Source organism: Gopherus flavomarginatus, chromosome 16, assembly GCF_025201925.1.
Source record: "Gopherus flavomarginatus isolate rGopFla2 chromosome 16, rGopFla2.mat.asm, whole genome shotgun sequence".
NCBI lineage: Eukaryota > Metazoa > Chordata > Testudines > Testudinidae > Gopherus > Gopherus flavomarginatus.
Window position 1 is genome coordinate 25321246 of NC_066632.1, and position 14301 is coordinate 25335546.

The 14301-nt window shown below is 48.9% G+C and overlaps 3 protein-coding genes across 4 annotated transcripts in view; 1 reads left to right on the top strand and 2 right to left on the bottom strand.

The window, feature by feature from the left end:
* The window catches only part of LOC127035609 (retinol dehydrogenase 7-like), a 45254-nt gene extending 37735 nt beyond the window's left edge, over positions 1-7519 (bottom strand). The window contains exon 1 of one of the 2 annotated variants that reach the window (XM_050925662.1): positions 7465-7519. Coding sequence is in view for 1 of the 2 variants with exons in the window: in XM_050925658.1 (XP_050781615.1) it covers positions 1554-1652 (99 nt within the window). In the remaining variant the exon portion in view is untranslated. Of the gene's footprint in view, positions 1-1553; positions 1762-7464 lie in introns of those variants that run through there. The other variant, XM_050925658.1, reaches the window with a different exon arrangement.
* Positions 1-13145, top strand: part of ZBTB39 (zinc finger and BTB domain containing 39) — a 99638-nt gene extending 86493 nt beyond the window's left edge. The window contains exon 3 of the transcript XR_007769885.1: positions 12964-13145. The gene's annotated coding sequence lies outside the window, so the exon portion shown is untranslated. The remainder of the gene's footprint in view (positions 1-12963) is intronic.
* On the bottom strand, positions 4974-7513 carry LOC127035612 (retinol dehydrogenase 7-like). The gene is made up of 4 exons (XM_050925668.1): positions 7138-7513; positions 6247-6505; positions 5782-5945; positions 4974-5191 (listed from the first exon to the last, which is right to left on the bottom strand). The coding sequence occupies exons 1-4, from the start codon at positions 7448-7450 to the stop codon at positions 4974-4976; spliced, it is 954 nt and encodes a 317-aa protein (XP_050781625.1). The 5' UTR covers positions 7451-7513.
* Positions 13146-14301: the final 1156 nt, after the last annotated feature.

Sequence of the window (14301 nt, forward strand, 5' to 3'; positions counted from 1 at the left end):
TTGGACTTCTGAGTAACCAGTGAGGTACTATAGAAGCTGTTCTGTGCTGGTTAGTAAATCTAAGTTAGAATATTCACCAGCGTTTAGGCTTTGTCTGCCCCGTTTTTGTTTGTAGTTCACCCTGATTGAGTGACCTTAGCTGGCTCCCACCGTCACACTCTGCCCTAGATTTTGGCCCATGCCCGGTGCTGACGGCACAGGATCAGCCCTGCTGGAGCAGAGCGGGGCCGGGAGCTGGGACAGATTTCCTACTGAAGGGACCTACGCTGGATTCATCCCTAGGAATCCTACTGGCAGCTCCGGGACCGTGTCCTCCTGACCCCCAGAGTTAGAGGCTGATGCCCTGAAGTACAAGTGACTTCAGCCCAGCCACTCACCTCTTTTGGCCAGTTCTGTGGGCTGGGGCATGTGGGCTGCATGAGGGTCAGGATCAGAATTGGACCCTGCTCTGGGTGCAAACGAACACCCTCCCCCACGCTGGGACTGCAGCCTCTGCTATCTGCAGGGAAATAATTAACCCTCCTGCACTCTAGCAAATCTCAGCTTTCCTGGCTCTGGGGGCAAGGCCCAGCGCCCTGCCAGGGTCGGGGTCAGAGCCCAACGGCGTTGGGTCAGGGAGACAGAGCGCATTCACCGCCCCTCCCACGCTGGAGCAAGGCGGGCACCGAGGGAGAAATTGCTGGTTGCAGAATGAAAGCTTTCACCTTCCCTGCAGCCGGGCGGCGGGCAGGGGGGGGCGTGTGTCCCTCCCAACTCCCCTCCCAGCCGCATCCCTTTGGAGAGAAGCAGGCTGCGTTTCCTCCTAGGTTACCCCAGTATCTGTGTGAGCTCCAGAGTCACTCCAGATTTCACCCAGTGTAAACGGCAGGCAGGAGGTGGCTCCCCCTGGTTCTCTGCCATTTCCTGCTGTAGTTGTTTATTTTCGTTAAAGTGAAGCTGTCTCTACGCCAGCATGGGTTTGGCTTGGGTGGCTACAGCTGCGAGCTCCTTGGGGTGAAAGTCCCCTCTGCTGCTCACTACACATTTAGGGCTGCACAAAGCCCACCCAGACGGTCATGGCTCTATGGGCTAGTCTGTGTTACCACTTTTATTCTAGTTACAGTTAAGGTTCTGGTTACCCAAGCGTAGAGAAATCCTGTCAAGCCCCACTCCCAAGTTACAAATACAGCCACCCGGTTCGCACCGCCTCAGCGATTCAGCGTCCGATGCTGCCTGGCCCTCGGGAACGGGGCAGTTCCTGCCAGAGTTTTCCCTTCAGGCATTCATTTTACCCAGCCTGGGAGTCCTCTTTTCTCTTGTGCTGCCGGCTACACCGACACTCTGCACACGTGCATGACGGCGCCCATCCCCAGGGCCGTCCTTAGGTACAGGCAGAATAGGCAGCCGCGTAGGGCCTCACTCTGCCTGGGGGCACCACTCTGCAGGCAGCCCAGACAGTGGAGAAGCAGGGCTGCTGGGTCCCAGAGAGAGCCCAATGCAGCACAGTCTGAGGAATGGGATTGGCTGCTGGGGTCTCTGGGAAGGGGGGGACGGGGGTTGGGAAAGGAGCTCACCTGTGAGTGTGACTCTTTCCCCCGGCTGAGGTCAGGTGAGGTGAGGCAGGCTCTGTGGCTCTGGAACCAGTATCCTTTGTTGTCCCCCATAACATCCATTCTTCTCCCCCCCGCCCCATGGAGCACTCCCTCCTTTCTCCCTCCTCCCCAGGAGCACCCCTCTCTCTCTCCTCCCTCCCCTCCGTCAGGGCTGGGTTGAGTGAGGTGCTGGGGGAGGAGGGGAGGCTGCCTGCCTGCTGAGGAATGAAAGTGAAAGTAACTCACTTCCTCGGCAGGCACCCAGGATTGGAATGTCACACAGGGCTTGGCTGGGGTTAGCCAGATGTGTGAAAAATCAGGATAGGGGATTGGAGTAGTGTTAGGCCTGAATAAAGATATAGCAGACAAAACCAGGTATGCCAACCTGACCAAAGTCAGGCTAACAGAGGTTTGTGGGTAATCCCTGAGTGGAAAACACTGAGAAGCAGCAGCATGTCTCACAAGCGCTGGGAAAAAGTGAGATAAAAGAGAAGCTGCATTCCTGGCATAGTACCAGATGTGCTGTGTTCGGGCAGCTCCTTCGAAGAACTGATAAGAGTCCTAGTTTCCCAGCCTCCTTGTTTTCACTCCCTGGTTTTGTTCTTTCTTTGTTTTTAGCAACAGTAGGGTGAGCAGATATCCCTATTTTATAGGGACAGTCCCAATTTTGGGGTCTTTTTCTTATATAGGCTCCTTTTCCCCCCCCACCCCCACCCCCACCCATCCCTGTCCTGATTTTACACACTTTCTGTCTGGTCACTCTAGGTGGGGGTAATTGGTGCCAATATAAGACAAAGCCCCAAATATCGGGACTGGCCCTATAAAATCAGGACATCTGGATCTATCACTCTAGCTGGGGAGCGCCTCTCCCCCGGGCTGGCAGCTGCCAGCGATCCATCTCATCCGGGGGGAGCTGCACAGGGCAGGATGAGCTGCTGTGGCTCCATGGGTGCCCCATCCCTGAGATCAGATGCTGTGCTAACTTCACCATGGTCTGTTGGGCTGGCGGCGGTGCCCATTGGCGTGTGATTGGACCTGAGGGTTTGCTGCTGCTGTTGCCACTCTGCACCCCAAGAGGTGGATTTTGGGGTCCTGCAGTTTTCCACCTATCTCCTCCTCTACTGCAGCTGTTGGACCAGCAGGCTGGGGGGTGAGCCAAGCATGAAAGCAGTACTGTGTTGCCATTTAGATTGTCATTTAACAACTTTGTTTGCCAAAAATTCTTGCTAACAATCCTGAATCCAATTTCAATGTTTTTTTTAAATCAATATCTTGGCCAAAAACAGAAAATTAAGTTGTTGACAATTATTAGTGACAGGTTTGGTTTGAGGCAGGGAGTGGGTCAGTTTTCATCAGAGAAACAAAAAATGTTGACTGACTTTCCTATAGCCTGTTACTCCTGATAAGAGCCCTCCAACAACTGTAATATGCTCATCTCCTTACTAGTGTATAAAGCAGGGGTCGGCAACCTACGGCACACCTGTCAAAGGTGGCAGGTGAGCTGAGTTTTGATGGTATGCAGCAGCAGGCTGAGCGGCTCAGCCCATCACTGCTCTGGGGTTCCAGCTGCTGCCCTATTGCCAGCAGGGATACCAGCCATCGGCCCCACTCAGCACCTGCTGCTGGCCTGGGGACCCCCAAGGAACCCCAGGCTGGCAGTGGGCTGAGCAGGCCAGCTGAACCACTCAACCTGCTGTCAGCCTGGGGTTCCATCCACTCAGCCGGCAGCGGGCTGAGTGGGCTGGTGGCGGGCTGAGCAGGGCCGGTGGGGGGTTGAGTGGCTCAGTCTGCTGCCAGTCTGGGGTGCCAGCAGCACTCAGCCTACTGCTACTCCCTTGCCAGTCAGGAGCTCAGCCGCTAGCCCTACTCTGCCTCCTGCCAGCCTGGGTGAGCAGAATCCCAGGCTGGTGGCGGGCTGAGGGAGGGTTGGCGGCCGGGATCCTGGCTGGCAGGAGTTGGTGGTCAGAACCCCAGACCAGCAGAGGGCTAAGCAGGGCCTGGGATCCTTGTCTAGGGTTCCAGCCACCAGCCCACTGCCGGTTTGGGGTTTCATTTACTCAGCTGGCAGTGGCCTGAGCAGGACCGGTGGCCAAGACCTCAGATAATAACAATAGTTTATTTATATAATATAGACATAGAGAGAAACCTTCTACAAACATTAAAATATATCACTGGCACGAGAAACCTTAAATTACAGTGAACTTGGCACACCACTTCTGAAAGATTGCCGACTTCTGGTATAGAGTGACCATATGTTGTACTAAGATTCTCCTGCTTTTTTTTTTCCCTGTGTCAGTATAACTTTTGCCAGCCCAGAAGTTGGGCAGCCAATGTTTTACGTTTTCACAATGTTTTCTCCAACTTTCATAAAGTAAATACATAGTTAATATGAGTTAAAAAGGCCAGGGACACTTCTTTGTGAAGAATCTGTACAGCAGATCATGCCCATAGACGATCCAGAAAAGAAATTTGAGGTTGAATTTTTAATGTTGTGATGGATAAATCAGTATCTGCTGTTGATGAAAGGTTTAATACCTTGCAAGTACACCATGAACAGTTTGGATTTTGTATGACATAACTAAATTCAACGAAATAGGAAAACAAGAGCAACTAATGACAAAGTGCAAGAATCTAGAGAGCCTTCTGAAGCACGGTGATAGTTTTGATTTAAATGGACTTGAACTGTACGAAGAATTGAGTGCACTGTCATCAATGTTGCCACATGCAAAATCGGTGATGGACATTGTACAGTTTATTCATACCCGCAAACTTGTTGACATATATCCTAACGTGTAGATTGCCACTCGTATTCTACTGACAATTCCTGTAACAGAAGCATCAGGAGAACGGAGTTTCTCAAAACTAAAGCTCATTAAAAACTATCTCCGCTCTACAATGAGTCAGGAATGCTTGACTGGTCTTGCTATTCTTGCGATCGAACAAGACACGACTTGTTTTTGTCATACGATGACATTATTACTGATTTTGCAGGCAAAAGAGCCAGAAAGATTGCTTTTAATTAAAAACAACTCTTTGTTTCAATACCTCTTCATATAAATTTCCAATAAAATTTTGATAAATTAAAAAAAATATATTATTTGCATCATTCTGTCATATCAGAATTTTTTCTATAGTGCTGCTCCTTTAGTGCTAGTCCATCAGCATTACAGTGTGCTTAATTAAGTTAAACTGGTTTTAATAATGTGAATGTGGCAAGTTGTCCAATACTATAAGCTTATGTTTGTGTTGCTAAGAGCAGATCAGGCACAGGGGCACCAGTTTAATAATCTCGCCTAGGGCACCATAAATCCTAAGGCCGGCCCTGGCTACACGGCGAGAAGCTGCCATCGCAACCGTAATATCTCCCCCGCGCAGGCCCCCTGGGTGGCTTTGCCACTGCCTCTAGATGCCATGGGCTGGTTTGGGCTGCCGGAGAGTCAGCAGGAAGTCTTGGCACCAGGCTGGCAAGTAGGAGACCGGGATGAAATACAGCTTGGCGTCCCAGCCCCCGGAGTAGCGGGTGCGGGGGTGGCGGGCCGTCAGCGCATGCTCCATACAGTCGGTGACCAGGAAGAGGTTGGGGCTGGCAGTGGCTGCATGCTGTGGGGATCGCTCGTAATCTGCATGTGGAAATACAAACGAGGCCGAAGTCAGGCCCGGGGCAGGGAGGGAGAAGGGAGCGTGTGAGTCCCCCCACCCCCACTTCGAAGTGGCCGCAGAGACTGAAATCAGACCTTCCTGCTTCAAAATGGGAGCCGAACGAAGGGGAAACGGTCCGGAGTTTCTAGGGCCACCGTGGTTCGAGCCACCGGACAGCCCACTGTCAAAGCAGAAATAGATCCCAGGATTTCGGAGCTATGGGGTGCCACCGGATTGCTACCAGATCAGCGCGGGATCCTGTGTTGCACCTGGTGCGTGGCAGCGCACGAGGGAGGAGCCAGTCCTGCAAGGATGAGCCTGGCCCTGGGAAACCGGACTGCAGCCCTTCCTCTGCCACTGGCCGCGTATTCAAAGCCATGGGGGCCGTTGGGCCCAATTGAGGTTTTGGAGAAGAGACCCCCGGGCTTTGGAATAGAAAGGTCCAGCCCCACCCCAGCCGCAGCGCAGCATGACCCAAGCATCAGCGGGGCTCAGTTTATTCCCTGCCCTCATCCGGCTACAATCCCCCCCGGAGAATCCAGCCCCGGCCCGTTCACCCCCTCGGACTCACAGGCGTCGAAGTAGCGCTGTCCGTACGACTCTTTGATCTCGGAGGGGACCCGGCCCCACACCTCCTTCACCATGTTTTGCAAGAGCTGGGTATTTATGATCTGCGTCATGAAGGCGCCCGGCTCTATGATGCAGACCTTGACCCCAAAAGGGAGGAGCTCCCGCCTGGAACGGAAAAACGACGTGACCACGGAAGCCCCCACCAAGGCACAGGACCCCCCCCACATGGAGTTGGGAAGGCTGGATGCAAAGGGAGTGAGGGAAGGTGCTGGGGGGCAGAGACGGGGGAGTGTCTGGTTATGGGGGGGTCCCAGACGCACAGTGTGTGGTGGGGGAATTTGGAGACCAGTAAGGGTTGCTCTACGTAGGCAGAGCTTTGCCGACCCTCCCAGAGCCCAGAGGTTCTTGGGCCAAACCCGTCCCTGATGAGGACACGAGTGCGGACGCGCCTATTAATGGCTCTCACCGGAGACTGTCAGAGAACGCCTCCACCCCGTACTTGGACAGGCAATAGCCCCCTCCAATCGTGGCCACGCGCCCCATCGTGCTGGCCACGTTGACGACCCGGCCCCTGGCTCGCTTCACCAGGGGCAGGAAGCTGAGGGTCACCTCGATCAGGCCGATCAGGTTCACATCCAGCACCTTGACGAAGTCGTCCTTGGTCAACCACTCGTTCGGGGCCGTGGGGACTGCGATCCCCGCATTGTTCACCAGGCCCCAGAGCCCTGGGCAAAGGGGACAGAAGGCTTTGGGGGTGGCTTGTCTCCCAGTCCCCTCTGGCCCAGGTGCTCAGAGAATCAGGCCCTATATCCCCTCCCGCCCTTCCCTGCTACAGAGCCCCAGGGCTGCTCCAGTCACTGGTGTCCCGGGCCAGGCCAACGTGACCTGCTTCTCAGTCCCAGCATGACAGCACGGCCGCCTGCCTCGCTGTGATACTGGGGGGGCAGGGAAGGAGGTGGATGGCGGCAGGTAGCGAGGGGCAGCAAAGCTGGGACACATGGGGCTGGGCCCCCCCAGCTGAGCACAACACAAGCTCTGAAAGCCCATCTGGCCTGCCGCTGTGCCCAGACCTGCCTGTCTCCTTAGGGGAGTTTTGGGGGGAGTGCGGGAAATTCCCCACCCAGCTCTGGCAGGGAAAACCCGCCCCCATGAGGATGCACTTTGCCAGCACGACTTTGCAACATGGGGATTGTGCCAGCTGCTGCCCCCGCCCCCTGGCCCCTCTGCAGCCTCGGGCGAAGGATAGGCAGGGCATTAAAGCACACTCAAGGCTCCCGAGACCTCAGGCAGAGTGGGCAGGACACAGACCCAGTCCCAGCCCCGTGCAATAACCACCAGCATCTCGTCCAAGCTGCACCTTTGTCCCCCACTCGTTCCTTCACCCAGGCGGTGGCCGCGGCGATGCTGTCGGTGCGGGTGACGTCCAGGATCACCGTCTGCAGCCGCTCCGACGTCGCCTTCCTCAGCTGCTTCGCGCCCTGCTCGGTGAGACAAGCCGCCAGCACCCGCAGGCCCCGCGTGTCCAGCTGCTTGGCCAGCAGGTTCCCGAAGCCGGAGTCGCAGCCGGTGATCAGGACGTATTTCTCCGGGAGGCCCTCGACACTCTGCCGCTCCCGGTACCATCGGCGCAGGAAGTACAGCCCCAGCAGGGCGGCCAGGTACAGCCACATCCTCACAGGCGGACTCTGGGGGGCGGCTTGTTTGACTGTGGATGGAGTTAAACAGCCCCTGCTCTCAACGTGATCCTGCAGCGGGACAGTGCTAAATAGTCAACATTAGCTGGGGGTTCTCAGCCGCTGAGACCCCATTAGGAATCTTAACGATTTATTCAAGACATGGGGAGGAAACAAGGGACGAATCAGTGCAACCTTTTGTGAAAGTAGAATGAATTATATAGTAAGAATAGAAAGGATTAAATAAATGCTGTCTGTACCTTTAAGCAAAGTTGTTGGAATGTTGCAACCAGGTGTCAGGAATACAGACATTAACATGGAACAATTACACCGTTTAAGGGCAATTGGTGAAGCATTAGCCTTAGATCGATAACAGTTAGTAAGGAAATAGGATATGCATGCTGTGCCCCAGGTGAATTTTACTGTTTTGATTTCTTTGTCTCTTTGTCTAATTCCCGCTCTTTTATCTGTATAAATAAGACTGTTTGGGCCTTGCATGCTCACTCACATATTCTGAATGTTATTGGCGGAGCGCTGCGCTAATAAACAGAGTGGTCTGACAAATTGTGAGTCCCGATTCTAACTTTTTTAATTTGGAGTTTCCACCGAGATGGCAACCGTCTTCACTGGGGCTGTGTGATTCCTGACTGTTTTTGTGGGATGACCGTGGCAGCCGGCACCTGGGCATTTGGCCCGAGCGGTCCTCCACTAAAGTGGAAAGACGCACAGCCACAGTGAGGTCTACGCCATCGAACCTGTTGGTTCCCACTCTGTTCTGGTAGGGATCCCAGGATCTGACATCAGGAATCTGGTCAGGTAATTATTTCTGCGTTTTGTCCCGACTGAGGACTGTCCTGTCTCTGTGTCTATCTGTCCTCTTGTGGAGTGTTTGAGTCTGGGTGCCGTCTCTGTCTGGGGATTGGCCGACCATGGGGTTCCTGTCCCCGCAGTCTGAGTGAGTGGAATCTGCACAATCACAGCCGCACTGCACTTTGAGTAAAACCCCTAATGTGAAAGCAAGGGCGATTGAGGCAGTAGTCTGTGGGCTCCTTTTGTGTGTTGCACTGGGCATCGCTCTGACGAACCCAAATTTCCTTCTTGTGTGATTGGTGTGTGAAGTCCTCCTGTACCCGTAACCAGACGTCTAAGTCGGGACAGTTCCCTAAATGAACGCCGGCTCATTTTATCTATTTAGGATGGGTCCAGACTCCTGTAAAAAGGGTCCAGACTCCTGTAAATTTCTGGGAAAATGGTCTAGACTAACTCAGGGGGATCCCAAAATTCAGGGGCCACTGTTAAAATCTTGGAACAAAGACTGAGTGGACGTCTTAAAGGACAAACTCGGCCAACCTAAAACTAAATTGGCTAAAGGAGAGGTTAATTGTTTCATGCAGTGGTGGGAAGAAGCAAATCATAGGTGGACAAAATCAAAACTGGCCTCTCTCAATTATTCAAATAATATGTTAAAAGCTTTATTAAAAGCCTCCTCTCCCACCACCAGACCAAGCGCTCCCCTTTTCCCCCATTCTCCAAACCCCGGATCGATCCAACCCCCTTCATACTCCCATCTCATTGTAAAAAGGACAAAAAGCTCCTTGTTCTGCTCCCCTTTGTCTGCCTCAGAAACTGATTCGTTAGTGTTCCACTACCAATTCAGCAAGAGGGGGGACTCCTCAACTAGCCTCCACCCTTCCTGGTCCCTTTCCTTGAACACTTCTTTCAAAATTGTGAAGTGACCACAATAGCACTCACAAACGGTTCATTGGGAAAAAAAAAAGCAGGATCGGGCCCAGAAAAGCAGGCAAGCAACAGATAAAGAAACTGAAAAATAGGTTGGAAGCCCTAAGGGCATAGTATCAGAGGGGTAGCCGTGTTAGTCTGGATCTGTAAAAGCAGCAAAGAATCCTGTGGCACCTTATAGACTAACAGATGTTTTGGAGCATGAGCTTTCGTGGGTGAATACCCACTCAGGAGTAAGAAAAGCAGTAAGTGCAGGCATGAATCCCTGGAACAATACTTAAAATGGTGAAATCTGAGGTGATAAAGGTGTCATTTTGGGACATAAGTGATTTAAGGGAAGAGAGTGAAAAGTTAACTCTACAGAGGCTGGAGACAATTAAGCAGTTAAACTTTGTGGAAAATGTTAAAAAGGACCATGTTAAAGAGAGAATTCTTGGTTTCTTTGCAGCCATTCTGAAGGGAAAATGGGCCCTTTTTCCAGAAGAATGCCTGTAAATCATCCAAATATATATACAGCTATGTAAAAACAAACTAGTATAAAGAAATGTTAAGAAAAAAAAAGTGTATGTATCTATTTGTCTGTGAAAATACGTAAAGTTCTAAGAATCTAAACCAGCACATCTGGTTTGTAAAACTCCTGTTTTCTAGGGGTAAGATAAATTGATTTTGTTTTTGTTTTTAATGCCACTACAAATTCATTTGACTCTAATTCAAAGTTGCAAAACTGACGGACCTTTTTGCAAGACTCAGGCAATTAGTGTTGTTTGGCTTTGGGATTTAGCATTTAACCCTTAAGGGGTAACTTCATTCTTTACAAAAATTAAAATGTTTTTAAATAAAGACTAAGTCATGGCTGCAATAGGGCAGTCAAAATCAGGAGAACAGGTCTGGAGTCTGTTTGTTTGTTTGGTTTGTTTTTTTTGTAACAATAGCAGATAAGAGCTGTAGTGAAAGAATAAGAAATTAACAGTGACCCTCTGAAGCAACAGCAGAGGTGAGGTGCACAAAACAAAAAGAAGCAATGTTAAAACACTGAGCCTTAAAATGGCTCTGTGGAATCAGACTGTCATTTTGATAAGGATACATGAAAACTCTGTAAGAACAAAAGAAACAGTTACACCTTATGTAAAAATTGATATGGCTAATGTTTTTAAAAAGTTATAGTATACAAGGAATGTGCATTTTCCCTCAGACATGTGCGGTGTATATTGTAAAAAGGGGTAAAAGAAATGCAAATGAAACATGCTGCTGAATTAAAATCCTATTAGGGCTCCAAAAAGAGCCGCAATAGGCTGTTTTTTTCTTTTTCTTTTTCAGATCCCCGTGTGTTAAGAGTTGTAGAGTCTCTGAGCTCTGCTGATGGCTTTGAATCCAAAAGCCAAGCCTGTGTTGATGCAAATTACCTAACTGATAAAGAAAGGTGAAAACTGCCAGCACAAAAGAAGCTGCAAATAAATAACATACCTGGTCAGCAAACAAATTGCCTACATAAAAGGCATGGTATAACAAGATACCTTTAATAGATTTGATGCTAATGTTATTGTTAATATTAAACATTGAAATAAATGTAATGTTAGTAGGTACCCCTGTAACAAGTTAGAGTGTATGATTTTTGTAAAAATCCTTTAAAGTAATATGGTAATGATGCTTCTCAGCTATTATCTGTGAATAAACTTAAAGTTTAACACAGCAGGAAAAACATTACAAACCTGGTCTGCTATATAAGAGGAAAACTTCAGGTACACCACCTCATGAATTTAATAACTAAACAGTGGAATAATTTCCGCATAACCCTTAAAAAGCAGAAGCCCATTAAAACCCGGCCTGCCTATAGAAAAAAAAAAAAACACAGGAAAATATGGGGTAATTCCTCTGTTTTGCCTGCAATCAGCAAGGATATTTGTAAAAGAAAGGAATCTTTTAAGTAATAATCAATGCCACCCCAAAAGGGATAGAAAAATGTTATTTTTGTCTTTCAGATAATCCAAAGTACTGTATAATGGGCTACGTGTATGTGTTAATTCTTGGGGAAAAGTGTTTAAAAAGTGTTAGCAACCTACTGGACCATTCATATTATACACACAAATGGGGACATGTTAAGAATTGCCACTACAGAAAAACATCATAGCTTACCATTGGTATAACATATTTTCTGGATGGTTTCCCACAACTACTGGCATACTAATGTTACTACCCCTAATTGTGTTTTTGGTTTTAAATTGTATGTGTGTAATTGAAATGTTTACAATGTGCTGGTGGATAAAACAAATGTGTGCAAAGCTAAAGCCACAGGCCCAAATCATCTCCCAGTATTTTCTATTACATGGACTAAATAAGAAGTGACACTGGTGATTAATAATCTTAGTGTCAAAAGGGGGATATGTAGGAGCAGGATTTTATAATGTCCCATAAGAATTAAAGTATAATTTGATTTCATCCTGCTAGCCACTTTTTTTAAATAGCAGAAATAAATGACCCTCTGGGACTATAAGATTCCGTTTTCCCATACGCATTACAAATTGGGCCCCCTCTAACTCTTTGTTTTAAAATTTAGATAGTAAGAGACAGGATTCTCTATTGTATCTATGTTAAGTAAATTAGAGAAACATTGAAGGCCTGGGTCGCAATGTACATTGTCTTATCAATTGTAAAACTTAGCAAGGTTTGATTTGCAATGCTTTTTTTGTTCGATATAAAATACTACTGTTTGTATTCTCAAGCTATTTGTGTGAATGAGGAATGTATGCATCAGGAAAAGATAAAGTGTGAAGGCCATTGTTATAGCCAGAGTCAAGGGACGGCTGGCATCTTAGAGTGGATACATGCTTCGCAGTGTAAGAATGCACCACCCCAGTGAACCAACCACCACCTCAGGACCACGCAGAGTCAATTTTTTTGACTCCAGAAGAAGATGTAGAGGAATAGCCTGCAATACCTTACAATCTACGCTCTCGTAAGGGTTGCCAGAAGCAGATGACTACATAAAGCAAGGCCCAAGAAGAAGCAGTAGTGAGCCTAGCACCTGCTGCCTGGTGGACATAAAACTGTGACTGCAGTTCCCTCAGTTGAGGTTGTCAGAACCAGAAGGGCCCTGCCTCCAACTTGCGCCTCTGGTGGTGCCTGTTCTTCGGCTGCTAGTGTCTTAAGGTCTGGGGAGTCCACAATGACAATTCTTTTATCCAGCAGCAAGTGTGGATAGCTCAGACCCTTATTATTTCTAAATGCTGGGTCTGCAGCCACATCCCAGCCCACTCTCAAACTGGTGTTCCTGTCCTGGCTATCCCACTCAATTCCCCAGACCTCACTGGAGGACCTTGTCCGTTTAACACAATATGGCACAGTAATGACACCTGGGAAGAGGCTATTGGCAGTTCCTTTATCCCACTTGGGGGAGTAATACACCACACAAAAAGATTCCTAAGGTTACAAGCAGTGGTTGAAATAATGGCAAATGAAACCGGAGAAAGTTTAAACCCTGGCCAAAGAAACAGGGGTGATCAGACAGGTTGCCCTCCAAAACCGTCAAGCATTAGACATAGTGCTGGCGGCCAAAGGAGGGACCTGTGCTCTCATTGGAAAAGAATGTTGTGTGTTTATACCTGACAATACCAAAGAGGTAATAGATCACGCTAGCCACTTAGAACAAATCGCATATCTTCCCCATGAAGAGCTGAGTTCTTTATGGAAATGGCTAAGTAACCTGTTCAATTTCTCTGGCATAGGAAACTGGTTGTTTCAGGGAGCCCTAACTATCCTGTTTGGAATCTTAGCCCTCGTCCAGACTAACCCGCGGCATCGGCGGGTTAAAATCGATTGCTCGGGGATCGATATATCGCGTCTAGTCTGGACGCGGTGTATCGATCCCCGAGCGCGCTTACATCGATTCCGGAACTCCATCAATCCGAACGGAGTTCCGGAATCGACGCGGAGAGCCGCGGACATCGATGGCGCCCCGTCCAGACTGGTGAGTATCTCGATTTTAGAAATTCGACTTCAGCTACGTTATTCCCGTAGCTGAAGTTGCGTATCTAAAATCGATTTTAATTCCTAGTCTGGACGTGGCCTTAGTGATTTTTGTATGCTTTCAGTTAATCTCCTGTTGTATCCAGAATTGTGTCACCCAGATTGCTGCCCCAAAACAGAGTGCTAATATGATGATTTTGAATATCGCTGATGAACTAAGAGATAAGGAACGGTTAATTTGTGGAACTCAGTAAGGGTTGGTCATGGCGTACACCTGACCAAAAGGAGGGATTGTGAAAATAGAATGAATTATATAGTAAGAATAGAAAGGATTAAAGAAATGTTGTCTGTACCTTTAAGCAAAGTTGTTGGAATGTTGCAACCAGGTGTCAGGAATACAGACATTAACATAGAACAATTGCACCGTTTAAGGGCAATTGGTGAAGCATTAGCCTTAGATCGATAACAGTTAGTAAGGAAATAGGATATGCATGCTGTGCCCCAGGTGAATTTTACTGTTTTGATTTCTTTGTCCCTTTGTCTAATTCCCGCTCTTTTATCTGTATAAATAAGACTGTTTGGGCCTTGCATGCTCACTCACATATTCTGAATGTTATTGGCGGAGTGCTGCGCTAATAAACAGAGTGGTCTGACAAATTGTGAGTCCTGATTCTAACTTTGACACTTTGAAATGCAAAGGGTTACACCAGGTTTTTTCTTTCAACCATCTCCCTTTACCCCGTCTGATGGTATTTTTAGATGGCAGTAAACCTGCTACTGCCAGTCCTTTGGGGGTGGGGGGGGTTAGTTGAGATGGGGTGCAGCTGCAGGGGTTCTTAATGTTCAAACCCATTTCCTGGAGGGCCGAACCAGACAGACACACCAAAAAGGGAGAGAGAAAAGCGCAGTGAGAGAACCCTCAGAGCCTGGTGGCTGGAGAAAGGCCCGGTCTGATCGGTCGCTCGGAGATCTGGTCCAACACTGGAAAATACACTGGCTAAACCCGACGCGGGTTAGGCAAGAGGAAAGTGATGGGAAGAAAATGGCACCAAAGAGGGCAAGGGAAAAAAAAACCCGGGGAAGGGGTGACAGCGAGAAACTGAGTCTCGCTCCCAGGAGCTGTCCAGGATCCAGGAGGGGGTTGT

What these genes read in the sequence shown, in the direction of transcription:
- LOC127035612 (XM_050925668.1), bottom strand. Translation starts at nt 7,450, where the DNA reads ATGTGGCTGTACCTGGCCGCCCTGCTGGGGCTGTACTTCCTGCGCCGA. An exon ending in GCGTTCTCTGACAGTCTCCG is followed by an intron (nt 5,946 to 6,246) that starts GTGAGAGCCATT and finishes TTTCCGTTCCAG; the next exon opens with GCGGGAGCTCCTCCCTTTTG. An exon ending in ACAGCGCTACTTCGACGCCT is followed by an intron (nt 5,192 to 5,781) that starts GTGAGTCCGAGG and finishes TTCCACATGCAG; the next exon opens with ATTACGAGCGATCCCCACAG.